This window comes from Micromys minutus (genome assembly GCF_963924665.1).
Source record: "Micromys minutus genome assembly, chromosome: 2".
NCBI lineage: Eukaryota > Metazoa > Chordata > Mammalia > Rodentia > Muridae > Micromys > Micromys minutus.
In genome coordinates, this window is record NC_137971.1 from 4,933,590 (window position 1) to 4,948,987 (window position 15,398).

General features: G+C 45.2%; 1 protein-coding gene across 11 annotated transcripts in view; it reads right to left on the reverse strand.

Moving 5' to 3' along the window:
- Positions 1-5,120: 5,120 nt before the first annotated feature.
- TCF7L2 (transcription factor 7 like 2) overlaps positions 5,121-15,398 on the reverse strand; it is a 184,621-nt gene continuing 174,343 nt past the window's right edge. For 2 of the 11 annotated variants that reach the window (XM_080912284.1, XM_080912282.1), the window contains 5 exons: positions 14,341-14,389; positions 13,723-13,773; positions 12,343-12,415; positions 11,633-11,705; positions 7,134-7,202 (listed from right to left, as the gene is read on the reverse strand). In XM_080912284.1, the coding sequence (XP_080768410.1) occupies positions 11,663-11,705; positions 12,343-12,415; positions 13,723-13,773; positions 14,341-14,389 (216 nt within the window). In that variant the 3' untranslated portion in view covers positions 7,134-7,202; positions 11,633-11,662. Of the gene's footprint in view, positions 7,203-11,631; positions 11,706-12,342; positions 12,416-13,722; positions 13,774-14,340; positions 14,390-15,398 lie in introns of those variants that run through there. The other 9 variants (XM_080912281.1, XM_080912278.1, XM_080912288.1 and 6 more) reach the window with 5 other exon arrangements.

The window sequence follows — 15,398 nt, forward strand, 5'->3', positions numbered from 1 at the left end:
TTAATTACTGGTTCTCAGTTTCAAGGTTTTACTCTTCTTTTGGGATTGGTTCTGCATATTAGTCCTTTGTGCTACAGACACATGTCTGTTAGACCGTGGCTTGTCTTTTGTCTCTTTAAATGGCTTTGGTGATAAAATGCTTTTAGCAAACTAATACTAGAAAGGAATTTTCTTAACTTGATAACACATATCTACAAAAACACAAAGCCACCATATGTGCAGTGAAATAGGGGTTGTTCTTCTGTGAGTTCAGAAGAAAGATAAGAAAGCCAGCATTTCCAAGCCTGTCTCACAGCACTGTACAGGGAGAGGTACTTGCCACAACAGAACCCGAGTCTCTAAACCTCAGGTTTACTTGTGCATAAAACAGGGGTAGTAATCATATGGTCCTGGAAGAACTGCTGGGAAGATTAAGTAAGGCTCGGAAGGTGGTTGTTTGGATGCCTATTTTATAGTTTTCATGTCTAATCATTCCTACTTTAGAGAATCATACAACCATAACCTGACATTTGACCTTTTAGTTCCCCAGTTATGCGTAGGGTACATCTCACACTGTAGCGGTATGTGAGTGACCTCAGATTTTGACAGTGCAGTGTGGTCAGAATGAACAATATGACCATTTCAAACAGTCCTAAGATGAGTTATTGCTTCTATAATGTTAGGGAAAGGAGTTTGGCTAACCACAGTCTTGAATAAAGAGATACACTGACCACATCCAAGTTTAAACACACCCTAGAGCCAAGTTCAGTCATCAGACCAAGAGCAAGAAAAAGAAATACTTAGGCCTCTGATTTGGGGGATAATGTGTTACACAGCATTGTTGCAGAGTTAGCTGACAGATACACTTGACCAATGAATGGAGTTTGATAAAGGGTCCCTGTGGAGCTTCATCCTGTTTCTTCACTGGAGCAGGTTACATATGGCTTGAACGTGGGCCTGCTGAGAAATGCTGGCTAACATGCACATACGAGCACATGAGGTTAAGTATCCAAGGACACATTCCAAGGAATATTAATTTATAAAGAGGTCAACAAGTATTTCCCTCTACAAAAAAACTCTATGGTCAATTATAGTAGGCAGGATGGAAGATCAAAGAGTCTAAAGCAGAGAGAGAGAGAGAGAGAGAGAGAGAGAGAGAGAGAGAGAGAGAGAGAGAGAGAGAGGATATGTGTGGGTCCATGTACACACATCTAGAAGCTAGAACAAGATGGCTGCTATCATTTTTTTTAAAAGAACCCTTTCCCCTAATCCCCTGAGACCCGATCTTTCACTGAACCTAAAACTCATTTTAGCTGGGGTGACTGGCCATCGAACTCCCACGATTCACCTATCCCTGCTCCTCAGTGCTGGGGTTAGAGGTAGGTTCAGCCACGCCCAGCTCAAACCCAGGTCTTCGTGTGTATGAAGCAAGTGTGTTAACCCGCTAAGCTGTCTCCCCAGCTCTAGCATAATTAACTAGCTGGCACTCTGAAGCTGCAGGAGCAAACACAGCATGAGGGGCACCAACTGTTGGAGCAAAGGAATCTACAGGGCTGGAGAGTCAGCAAAGCATTTTGGGAAAATTCTGTCCAGCAGTAAACTTTTCTATTAACTGCATTCCCCACATGTGGATCTTGCCCCCTGCATATTACACTTATTTTTCTTACTGAACTACAACTATTTCTACTGTTCAGACTTTTGCAAGATTTTACTGTCACCATAGTAAGAAAGACTTTAGACAATGCAGCAAACACATAAGACAAAAGAGTCAATCTTCTATTTTATTCCATCTCGCTTTTAAAACGCTAACCTTGGTGCATTACACTGATCTCCTGACCTTCAATGGCTCACAACCCATATGTGAAAAACAATATATTATGTGAATAGATAATACTAAAAAATATAATGTGATGTATACTTAACTTTCTTCCAGTCTTTCTAAGAATTACACGGCTCAGTCCAGTCAACTGTCATCAAAGTCGTCCCCCCCCCCCGCCCCTCCTCTTTCCCACTCAGAAATGAAGAATGAGAAAACAAAATAAGAAAAAAACTCTTGTGGACATACGGGTAAGGAACCCATCTCTGGTGGGTTCAGCAAAATCCTCCCTCAAGGGTGTGGCTCCATCTGCCCCGCTGCCTGTTGCTCAGCTGGGGCACCTTTATCACAAGCCATCTCCTGTGCTGTTTCCACATGGGTCCTTCGGGAAAACCCACCAAGCCTAGGTCTCACTTTCTACATTTATGAAGCAAACACAAGAGCAACGCCTCTGCTTTGAAGATTAAATGAGGAATGCAGGTACATTTTAGCCTATGTGCTTATATCGCCTTTGTGTAAGACTCTGCCGAAGTATGTACTGTAAGATGATTCAAGAGTCAACACAGAGAGGAAGAGAGACCAGGTTGACTTTATTCATGCTTGTGCCATTGCCTAGAACCACCCTAGTGCAGATAAGTGTCTAAGAAATAGTTCCTGGAGGCATGGAATGAATGAATGAATGAATGAATGAATGAACGAACAAACGAATGATTCGTTCAGTTACAGCTCATGCAAAATGTACTCACAAGAGGCCAGCTCTGAAAAGCCCCAGCTGGATCTCACCAGTGCTGCCTGCCAGTCACAGCAGCTTGGGTCTATCCTCTGACTATTCTGGGCCTAGCCCTTGAGTTGGAAGATGAATAGGGTAGCCTCGGCTGAGAATGCCTCAGAAAATCCAGTCTCCACTCAGTTCCTCGGTGATCCCAGCTCTGATCCGCAGCTTTTGCCACGGCTGCCACCTGCCAATCTTTCAGGCTACCTTAGTGTCTTTCCAAGGGGATTACTGAAAAAGCTCATGCTGTAAGACACTTACCACCTAGGGATGTGGCCTTCCATAAAGGGTGGACGTTGGTTACATTAGAGGGCCACTTCATTCCAGATAGAATGAACAGGATCCTTTCTTCTGATGGCCCCACCCAGAAGATCTGGAAAGAGCCCTAATACAGTTCACATGCTGCAGAGTATGTAAGCAGGTATAGGGGACTCCAACTTTGAATTTAGCATAAGATCTGCCTGGGTGATAAGATCCTAATGAAAGGAAAGGCATTACCCTTGTTCCTAATGTCTGGTAGGGGCACAGCACACTACAGTCCAGCAAAGGGCTGAGGTCACTACCAACACATTTGGCACTGTGGGAATACACACAGAGAAAGAAGCATCACTCGGACCCCATCCTGCTTCCCACACCAGCCCAGGCAAGTTAGACAATGCCTCCTTTCTTTCCTTTAACAAAGACACATGGGTACCTTTTAGGTGCCCAAGACCGACCTTTGTGCACAATGTTGAACACGAAAGCCATGCTCCTGTCCTGTTGGAGGACTCAGGACAAAAATGTTCTGAGCTGGAGTGACTTTGGCTGTCAAGAGGATATTTGGGCATGTCCGGAGATAGTTTTGGTTGTCGGGGGGAGAGCACAGGGTGCATGCATCCTGTGCAGGAGTTAGGGATGATAATAAACTACACAGGACAGGCCCTTGCAAGTAAGAATGCATCACTCCAGAACATCAGAAGCACCGAGAATGGTAGGTGCTGTGCTCTTGAGTTTCCAGATGAGACAATGCAGTCTGTGACAGAGGTTAGGGAGCTACCGGGTGAGGACTGGGGGTCTCTGAGAGCAGAGAAAAAAACTCTATCATAGTTCTGGCCATGGGAGAGTGCTTTCTGAAGGGAGACTAGAGGCTTGCGGGGGAGTTGCCAGCAAGAACAGCAATGCATTGGGGAACTTCACTCTCTTGAAAGCTGAATTTCCTGAGAGCAAGCAGGTGAGTGAGGCTGAGGTAGGACAAGGCAGAGGTAAGGAAAGCTTTTCCTATTCTATCCACCAGAGAAGGGCCATCTCTAGCATGTGAAGATGAACATCTCTTGATGTTGAGAGCATGGCATGAAGCCAGGTCCCCACTGAAGTTCCTTCAATTCCCCCTCTACAAACTTCGGCCTTGGACAAGATACATTGTATTTCTCAATCCATTGTTATAAATAAGGCAGACACTGCAGGGCGTCTTCCTTCCTTCGGTGGTTGTGGGATTAATGAGAAAATACACAGGGACAATGCGGCACACAGCCACCAGCAGCACGGTGCTCTGATCTGTTCCCGAAGGTCAATCTGGGCCCCGAGTACAGAATCCAGGCAGGAAGGGTGATCAGAAATACCCTTACAGAGTACAAAGTACCACAGGCCCCCAGCTAGTCCAAGCAACACAGAGTTCCTGAAAGTTCTTGACCCAACATCATAGTGATCTACAGTGACAGTTACACAAAGGGCTTCTGGGATGCGTAGTTTCCACCTGCAGAAGGCACATCTGTCCTAGACACACAGACAACAAAAGTTCCATCCAGTGCACATGAAAAGATACCCAATGACCACAGGAAGACACTGCAACCCTCTTCAGGGACAGGGATAAGCTAGAAGTCATTCCAGGAGATAGCCCAACTCATACATCCCCAGAACGTCAAGATCCTTCTAATGCAGATCTGTGGGTCACATCCCTATGTGCAGAACTCGCTGAATATGATGCCCGTCTGCTGAACAGCTTCTTGCTCAGTGATTGCTAGACAAACAAGAACCCCACATCCCTGCCCTCTTCCCACAGGGAGAGTCTAGAAAACAGTCAGGACATACACCATCCTTAACCAGTACCCACTCAGTTCCTTACGTCCACTCCGGGTGAACCATATCACACTTTTTAGAATTGAACTGTCTCACAGTGTGTAACGGGGCGGGAGTATAAATGAGTGATTCATTTGTACCAACCGAGGAACATTTGTTCTGTTTCGACACAGTGAGATGTAAAGAAGACACACCCTAAGGCCCCTTTGTTCACACGACCCTTCACTGCCAATGAGACAGAACAAAAACCAGGTGCAATCAAAGGCTCAAGGAGAGTGGAGGGAGTCGGGAAGATCTGAAGACTGTTTAGGGCATCCAGTCATAACCGGTCACCGCAGGCTACCTACTAACCTGGGAGGGCATTCTCCAGAAAAGGTCCAGTGTCCAAACAAGTCACCCCCACTCCAAATCACAGAATCAAGTGACCAGCCTTTCTGCACATACTAAGTTGCTTTTATTAATCCAGAATGGCATGCTACAGATACTGTACAGCATGAACATTTATTCATTACAAAATGGCTTCCAAACCATCCAAAAATGAACTCGGAATGAGCATCAAACAGAACAGTAACACCACAACTGTTAGGAAACATTCAAAGTATTCACAAAAAAATTGTTATAGTTAGCATTTTAATAAACCAGAGAAACCCGGAGACAGTTTTACAATCGCTTCATGTCAACTACGATGGCACTGAAGGGACAGGTCTCAGCTTTATACAGATTTTACAACATCAGCATGCCTAGGTTTTGTTTTTAAAGTTCACTACCTACTTGTATGTCATATGCGTACATAAAAGCGGCAGTTGGGTTTTTTCTTTTTTTTTTTTCTTTTTCATTTAAGAGTAATCTAATATACAGAATTTTTGGCCCTTAAGGGTTTAGACCTCTTCATTTAAAATGCTTTCTGGACAGTCGGCTACCAAACACATTTGTTATAGGTGACATTAAAACTGCATACAAATCTATCTAAGTAACAGCACAGCAAAACATGGCGAACAGAAAGTACGGCATCAAAAAGGAGGGAAAGCTAAAATCACTGAGAATTTTGGCACATAAAAGTTTTGCACACGGTCAGTCCATGTTCTAAGAGCACAGGGCAATTGACTAGGAGGTCAAAGGGGAAACGGGGCAGTTCCCACGGCTGCTCAGACCCTCTCGCTAATGTTCAAGTCTTGTTTTACAGAATGGCTTTTAAAGCAACTTTTGTTAATGCTACTAATCCTTAATGCAGTTGTCAGTGTCCATTTGGTGGCATCTGGGTTTTAGACAGAAACAAACAAACACACAAACAAAAGTCAAAAAAAAAGGAAACAAAAAAATATATACACATTTTATATATAAACTTAAAAACCTTGTACAAATGAGTTGCTATATATAAGATGCTTATGCTAAGGGGGGGAGACTTTATACAGTTTCAAAAAAACATATTTAAAATTGGACGGACGTACAGGTTTGACAAGCATCCTCTAAAGCAATAAATACTACTGGTCCAACAGTGTTGGTTCCATTCATTGTTGAGTAGTGTCCCCTCCCCACAAAAGAACAACACCATGGAACAAGGTATATTAACACATTTTAACCCTTTGTTTCTGTACACTTAAACAATAACAAGTAACATCACAATAAAAGTTGTTTCACACGGAAAAAAAAAAAAAAGAAAGAAAAAAAGAAAGAAACGGCACTGCATTCTTTGTGCCCCCGTGGTTTAAATACCAAGATGTAAAGTGATTGGTTCGCAAGCTCGTATTTAATACAAATAATACAGAACCAACTCCTTTTGGAGGGTGCTTCAAAATTGCTTCTCTCTCTCTCTCTCTTTTCTTTTTGTTTTTGAAATCAGTCTTTTAAAACTAAGCTATCCGAACTACATAACAGTTATGTATATATATATTTTTTTAAACGCTACAAAGACTTTAAACAGCTGTTGATAAAAATTTTGGTAGAATCATGAGGTTTCTCTCATCTACATATTTAAAAGGAGAAATTGAAATAAGAATGGGTCAAATATTGACCAATGAACTCCATGAACATTAACTCATGTAGCCACAGTGGCACAAAATTAAAGAGTACAGAACAAAAGCTTCCCAAGCGGGGGAAGGGCGAACCAAGAACCAGGAAACACTTCAATCAAGCAGGGCACGGAGGACGAGGCGAAGCTATTCTAAAGACTTGGTCACCAGAGACAGAGGCTGGGGTTGCGTCCCAGCCAGCGAGTTGTGGGAATGTAAGGAAGAAGTTGATGGTTGTGCGAGCGATGAGGAGGGGACCATGGACGGCTGCAGGGTAGCAGGTGGCAGGTCCAGGGCCCCGTTGGGACAGAGGGCAGAGGCCTTGCCGTGGGCAGCTTCGGCCAGCAGGAGCGTGGGTGGCGGAGGCATCATGGACAGGTGGGTCAGAGGATCGGGCTTCAGGGACAGCGAGAGCGGCTGTGTCTGCTCAGTCTGTGACTTGGTGTCTTGGGGAGGGGAGCCTAGCAGATGCGGTGAGGGGGGAGGCGAGTCTAGTAAGCTTCCATCTGAAGAGGGTGGGCTGAGGCAGCTGCCTTCACCTTGTATGTAGCGAACGCACTTTTTTTTTCTCCTAGAAACAGGGGGAGAGAGTTATCTGTGAATAAAGGGCAAAGTTGCCAAGGGAGAGAGTTATCTAAATGCTCACAGCAAATTCATGTCACCTAAGAGACATCCCCCTGCAAGTCATGGCCTGAAGTCACTGAGTAATTAAAAGCAGTGACTTCTGCAGGCTGTGTTGCCTCCCATGGCCACTCTGGAAAAGGAGGTACCTAGCCACGCCCTCCCTCCCCTCACAGGACACTCCCAGGGCCCCCACTGAGCATTCTGATGGAAGTGACCTGCAGAGGAAGGTGCACATTCACAGGGAAGTAGGTTTGTGTATATGAGGAATCACATAGTTCACCTCCCTTTGGGCTTAGATTATCTTCCTTTTCCCATCACATCTTGCCTGCCCTCCCAATGATCCCACCCCACCCCCTAGTCCCCAGTGATGCCTCGGTGTATTTAAAAGAAAAAGAGAGCTCCTTCCCCAGTGGCCTCTTATCAATATGAAGCCCTCAGAATGCTGACTGCTGAGCCCATATAGCTGAAGGCAGCGCTAGCAAGAGGCTTAAAGGTTTTAACACACCACCACTGTGAGGCTGCTGGTGCCCAGAGAAGCTTTGGGTCTTGTCTGTTAAGAACCACACCAAATCGAGAGGTCAGAATCAGGGGAGAGGGGAGGGGGGTGGGGAAGAACAAAACCAAACCAAAACAAACTAAAAAACCAAAACCAACTGAGAAAAGAAAAAAAAAATGAATAAGAAGAACCACCAGAAAAAAAAAGAAAGAAAGAAAGAAAGAAAAAGAAAGAAAAGCAGGTGTAGAATAGGGTAAACAAAGGTGGGGGAGGAGGAAGAATAAGAAAAACAGAAAAAATGATTCAAAAAGCACAAGAATAACTGGTTGACATGGCCTGCAGGTTGTGGATAAAATTAAGATTCAAAGTCTTTTTTTAAAAAAAATTTTTTTTGGTTTTGTATTTTCCCCCCTTAAAGATTCGTGGCTTCCCTTTTCCCACCCCCTTGGTGAGAAGGTTGCAAGGAATAAGGGTGGTATGCAGGGGCCAGGTCTTGTTCTTGTCAACTTGCTGAGGCCAGGAGTAGAGCACACAGCACAAGCCAGTCACGGGGAAGTGACAGGGGGGCCTTGGAATCTTGGGATCAGGGTCTGAACCAGAAAGACCAAGTCTGCCCTACGCCAACACCACAGCCTTGTCTCCCCACAAGTCATTCGTGTGGGAAGTACGAATGAGAATCTCAGAGACTTTCTCGTCTATCATCAAAGGATAAGGTGGGGGAAAAGAACTCAAGAAATCAGGCATGAGACTTCAAAGCCTTTCCTTCCCACTTCCATCTCTGGCTGATGGGAACCTACTTGGTAGGGAAGGTGATCCCGGGGATCAACCCACTAATGCTGTAAACACAATGTAGATTTGGAAACGTGCTTATCCCAAGTCTCTTCAGAATAGTTCTCAGAACCACAAATGGGTACTGATCCATCCAGAACCTAGCGGATGAGCACCGACCAGTTATTAGTCACTGAAGAACCTTCAAGATGCCTCCTGCTTGAAGGTGACCCCCATGGGACAGTCTCTGGCATTTGCAAGGATGGGGCTTACTGCATGAGTTCTTCTGGTCTAGGCCCAGAGCATGGGGTGAAGGGGGCGGGCATGAACTCTAGAGTGTTGGGAGGATAGGAAAAGAGGGAGGGTGGAGGAGAACATACTCAGTCCTCCTGACCTCCCAGAGCCTGGGGTCTATGGGACAAGTGGCCTTGGATCTGGATCTGTCTAGGACAGAAGGAACTCAAGGGGAGCAAGGATGGCCTTTCTCACACTGTTCGCTGTTCAGCAGGTTTCCTTTCCCTCCTTGGGATAGACTAACTCCCACCTCAGGAATGAGACAAACAATTAACCCTCTCCATTTTAAACCACCTTAGCCTGCAGATCAAAACATGCTCACAAACTAGGATCTTCATGCATTTTTTTTTTCAAAATGGAGAGGAGAAAAGAAGGGGAGGGTGGGGAGGGCATGAGCAAAATAGCGAAAGTAAGGGGGCAAGAGGAGAGAGAAGAGAGGAGGGTGGGTGGGCGGGCAACCAGAGGGCAGCATGTAGCAGCATTCCGGGCTCTGCCAGGGCGGGGCGAGAGATGGAGAAGCAACTTGGTGGGCTCAAAACAGTCCTCCCTCAAACACTAAACAAAAGTAGGCTCTGAGAATCCTGACTGGCTAGGAACATCACTGAGGTTTTCCTTATGCCTCCCACCCTCCTTTCCAGATCATGAGGCTGTGTGGGGCATATTATGAACACAGGACAGGAAGACTATGATGATGGACTGATGCTCCCCCAAATAGGGCAGGCTGAGGCAAAAGGTAGTTGGAACACAAACATCTGGATGGGTCAGAAAATACCTCCATGTCCAAGTACTTTTTTGTGTGAGCACATGTGTGTGTGTGTGTGTGTGTGTGTGTGTGTGTGTGTGTGTGTGTGTGTGTGTTGATCTTTGTCATTTGTTTTCTGAATGTCCTAATGAGTTTAGCATCCAGTTCAGTGTGGCAGTGGCAATGTGTAAAGGAAGAACTAGAGGAAGGGGGAATGGGTACCTCCTCGTTCAAGCTCCATATTTTAACCCCTCCTCCATTTTAGAAGATGGAGTCTCAGAAGCATCCATGTCTAGCTTTTCCTGTATACATTCTAGGGGTACTTCCTGGTCCTATTTTGGAAGGTTCTCTTCAAACAGACAACAGAAGTAAGCTTGCAAACACATTTACAGCATTTAAAACAAAACAAAAAGTGCAAAACAGAAGAAAAATGGCAGCTAGAACTTTCTAGGGCCAGAGGATGGTTGCATGTTAGTAATAAGTTCCGAAGAGAAGGCCAAGTCTAAATTTGTAGTAATTGATCGGAAACCAAAAAGATTCGTAAACAACCACTTATGAATAAAATTATGAGGGCTGGCACCAGTACCAGCCTCTCTGTGAGACAATGGGGTCAACTGTAACTTGTTATGGCAGGGTGCTACACTGTAACATGTGAACCAACTTATCACCTACAGAGGGCAAGCAGGGTCTGATCTCTGGGGCTCACCCTAATTTGATACCTAACATCCTTGTATAACCATCTCATGAAGTCCCTAGGGCTCTGAAGATTTGTCATCTCTGAATTCTGTCTGAACACAGGAAGTTGTTCTCCCACTGGGTGCCTGTCTAAAGCCCATCCCCTTACTGTTTATTCCCCCAGGGCCATCTGTGTAACTTTCTGTCAGCGAGGACTCTGGTGCTCTCTCCCTGGGGTCTGTGTGGTCAGCAATCTGTCATACTAGCACCAGAGAAGGGGACTCAGAGACACAGCAGACTCGTGGACATGCACGTGATGGGATGAACATCTGATCTAACGTCTAGACACGGAGGACGGCAGAGGGATGGGGAAGAGGGACACAGGACGCAGGAGGTACTACAAACAGGGATGTGTGTTTGGGGTGTTACGATACCTACCATCATAATATTCCAAATTCAAAGACTGCTTGTATCAGAACAAAGAAACAACAAATTTAACCAAAGGTGCTCATTAAAAGAAGAGGAAAGGGGTTGGGTAGTAGAGAGCATCCCTCCACCAAGAAGGAAGTACCTACACCTTCTCTGCCAGTACCCTGAGTTGGAAAATCTGCAGGCAAATTGGGGGCTCAATTTGAACTCTTCCTGACTGATCTGATGCGTGTGGGGACCCACACTAAGCTTGCACATAGTCTTGCAGAAACACTGAATGTCTGCTCCGCAGGCCTGGCAACGCTGCGGTGTCTGACTGTCGTCGCTGCTCACAGACTGTCAGCTAGTGCACGCCACTCAATGCCACGCTACTTTCTCAGTACTGTAAAACAATGTCAGCTAACAGGCTCCTCCATACAGGTAAGTGGGCTTCACACACAAAACAACCAGAAAGAAAAACTGTTTTTCTTAGTTGTTGTTATTTTGGTTGTGTTTTTAAAAAAGCAGCCTGCCCCAATGCACTATCCCAGCGTCTCTGCAAAAAAGTGCATGGGAATGCTCACTGCCAAGTCCAAGTTCTGACTCCTTCCCACCTGGGGGTTGGGAGTGGGGCACGGGAAGGGAGACACAGTGGCCCTCTGCTCGGGATGCAGAACAGCCAGTTATCCGCTAGGCTGGCCAGTTTCAGGATGCTGGCTTTCAAAGGAGAAGCCTCAGTACCTGTCTTCGTGTGTTAAGGTCATGGTTGTCAGCCCTCGCCACCAGGGACATGTTCTTTGCAAGAACAGGGAAGAAAGAGGGAGGAAGGAAACGATATGAAATTAGCAAGGAAAATCGGAAGAATGAGAGTTTATTAGTTATTGATGCTGGTGGGGGAAAGTAGATGTGAACGGGGGCAAATAAATCGACCCGCTAAGGCAGCAGAAGGATAGAAGTCTCTGATTGCTCCCCAGGCCTCGGGATGGTCATGTACCTGCAGGGTTTGCACCATAAAGTCTGTCGGTCAAGCCCGAACAGTGCCCGACACTTCTTTGGAGTATTTGCATCTGTTAGCATAAGGTAAACACAAAAAAAAAAATACAACACAATGGTGGGTCGTGTTCAGTTGGATGTGAGACCTCCACTAATGTCTTCCGCATCATCTTGGCTCTATTTGACAATCGTCCCTCATCAAGGGTTTGAAAGGAAGGGGCTTCTGTGAGCCAAACCAAAAATAAGTAAATAAATAAAATCAAATAAAACACACACGCACACACATACACACAAAGGAAAACAACAACTAGAAACCAAAAAAAAAAAAAACCAACAACAATGGAAAATAAACAAAAGGAGAGAGAGAGAAGAGGGGGTGTGGAGGTGATGTCATTGGCTTCTACCTAGGTCAGGATGGCCACATCCTGAGCTATCACAAGGCAGGGGGTTGGCAGGCAACATTCCCTGGTCGAGGGCACGCTGGAGTCTGAGTCTCGGCCCTGAGGAGGCACACACTGTTTTACAGTGGCATTCTGGCTAGCGGCAGCTGGCAGACAAGCATATCCCTTGTGGAGCCCACACACTGGCAGGGTCCCCGCTCCCTGGTATTTCTTACGATCCACACACAAAGCTATAAAGCAACAGGCCAGAGGGGGAAGGAACCGAAGACAGCTGCAAACCAGCACAGCGAATCTGGGAGGCTATACACACCTGCAGGGGCCGCACCAGTTACTCTGTTGATCAAGGCCAAAGCGCGCTCGGCATTTCTTAGGAGCGCTCAGGTCTGAATGAGTTCAAGAGAGGAGCGAGCGGAGGAGGAGGAGGAGAGGGAGGCAGAGAGAGAGAGAGAGAAAGAGAGAGAGAGAGAGAGAGAGAGAGGGAGAGGGAGAGAGAGAGAGGAGAGAAAGGGAGGCCAAGAGAAGGGTGGGGGGAGAGATATGAACAAGAAAAAAATAAAAATAAAAAAAGGGAATAAATCAATGACTGGGTTACTAATAGCAAAATATTGACTTTCTTTTTCTTTTAAATGTTCTTTAATTAAAAAAAAAGTTAAAAAAACACACTTATTCAACTTGTGCAATTAGCTGTTGCAAATAAAGCTGCAGTATCCCTTATCAAGGACGGTCAGATCCGGTTCCAGCCGCCCCAGGGGCGGTGGTGGCCAGGAACTTGCTGTCAATTATTATTTTTTCTCTTTTTTGCTTTTCAGTTCTGCTTTTTCTTTTTCTCTTAATATTTTTTTTCGTTCTCGAAGAAGAAAATAAAGCGGAGGGAAGGTTAAATTCATAACATGCTTTTTTCTTCTGAGTACCACAGTTTTGAAAAGAAAAACAAACAAACAAAAAAAACTACAAATAAACACAGAATGAAATGAAACAAAACAGAAAGAAATAAAGAAAGAAAAAGGTTGTGGGTATTGGGATATTGCAGCTTTTGGGATGTCTTTTTTCTTTAATCTATTTTCATTAATATTAAGAGGGAGGAGAGGGGAAACAGGTCATGAGCTGTTAAATGTTAGGAGCTCCTAGTGGGCTTGGAAGCAGGCAGGGTCAGTAAACCGCTAGCAGATTTGGAGATGGTAAAAGCCAAAAAGCGAAAGGAAGAGCAAACAAACAAACAAAAATAAATAAATAAAAAGCAAAGAGAAAAAAAAGAATCACACTGCGATTGCATGCTGGCGTGAGGAAACTTAGTGGGGCAACAGAAAAAAATGCCATTAGATTAAGGAGGTTTATTACTGAGTTTGTTCCATTTTTTTTTCTTTACCAGTCTCTCTTAAAGAAATACTGCATATTCAATTTGCACAGTTAAGCTCAGCTCTAAAGCACTGTTCAATGCTGCATGAACAACTGATACGGGAACAATAGATAAATGAGACAGAAGCTAAAGTAACAATAAATAAACAAAGAAAACCAACAAAAGCAACTGGAAAAAAATCTACTGAAACATAATGCAACTGTGTAGATGATCGCTTTAAAGAATATTCAAATGTCGTATGTGTTTAATGTTAATAAGACTATAAATGGCAAGAAAAATGAAAAAAAAAAACAGTTTATCAAACTATTTTAACGACTCAAAGGACATTAGCACCTGTGATCGGAGGAAGCGAAAGGCAAGGATTTAGGAAACATTCGCTGTGTTCTGAAAAGAAAGAACAAATTACACAAAGTCTTCAAATGTTTTTGTTTGTTTGTAAAAGCCTGGTCTTCTCCAAGGGACTTGATTGCCTATGCAGTATTTCTAGTTTCTTCCTACCGAATGACAAACCTCCTTAATTTAAAGTGGGTGCGATTTACCACTGTAAAGGCATGCATTGGAACATTCAGGAACAGCCCAGTTAAAACCCAACACTCACACACGCCCCTCCTGGCCCCCTGGCCTCCTCATCCCTTCTCAGACACACAGAATAAGCAGGCTGTCTAAAGCCTGACAGAGGCGTGCCTGACGCTGGGCCCCTAGTCACAGGCTTGGCGGTTATTTAAAAACACATTCCGCTAGGATTACAACGGGCTTTTCATGCAACAATGGATGCTACTAGCTTTCAAAGGGCAGTCATGAAGCAATTAATTAAAAGGCACAAACAAAACAGGCTCCCTAAGATGGGTTCCCCACAATGTCCTGGCCTTGGATTTCTCCTGCCTCCCCCAGACGGAAGCCTGACGTAAGAGTGGTCCTCCAACCTCCACCACCCTGATGCTTCTCACTCACCGTTGGTCTCCCCGGGCTGCTTGTCTCTTTTTCTCTTCTTCTTCTTCCCCTGGATGGACAGACGAAATGCAGATCAGGCCAAGAAACAGACAGGGAGGGAGAGCTCTGGGTTCACACGGCAGGGGAGCCAGAAGAGGGGACCAGCCTGCTATCCCCACCTCTTTCCCAAATCTATCTAATCTTTGAACTCTGCGGAGCTGGGGGGTGGGGACACACATTTCTTGGGATAAAAAGCGGGGGCAGCAGGTAGATATAGAAAGACCTTTTGGCCTTCATCCACCATCAACCTGACCCAGAGGAAGAAGGTTCAGGGAGGGATGGAGAGCCACGGCAGGAAGTAGGACGGTTATACTTTCAAGGGCACAGAGAAATCTGGGAGCTTTCAGTGGTCCATAGTTTCCCTACCTGCCCCAGTCTCTCACTATGAAGGCCAAAGTGTCCCTGACACTGTGGTTTCTTTTCTGAAATGGAGTGTGATCCTTCTTTTTAAAACAAACAAACAAACAAACAAACGGTACAGAGTTCGGGCAGGAGGGGCAAGGGGCGGGGCTTACAGAAGAGAACCAATAGGGGAGTTTGAAACTGCAGGGCGTCCATGTGTAAGCAACGGGAAGTGATCCCTCATTCTTTCACATCAGATTATATCCCTCTGATTATACCCCAACACACACATCACTTTTCACAGGGATTACAACCCACAAATGCATGTATTATGCCCATTGCTTGGAATATCACAGCTTAGCCCAGCCCGCTTTGAACACATACAGGTAGCCTACAGGTGGGCAATGCCATTTACCGCGGAGCCTGCCTGGTTTGTGCCACGGACTGCAGGCTTTCTTAAATGTGGAAGGCATAGTTTGTAGGGTTGCACTTCCACGCCACCATGAAGCTGAAGAACTGTAAATCCAACCACGGCAAACCATGAAGCATCTGTATAACCCATACTGTCATGCTGTGAGAACGCCTAGCTCCTAACAAATAGTAAAATTACTATTTGTAAGTCTAGCTTTTCATGGTAACAGCCACTCCTAACACCAACAACGGCCAGCGTTTGTCAG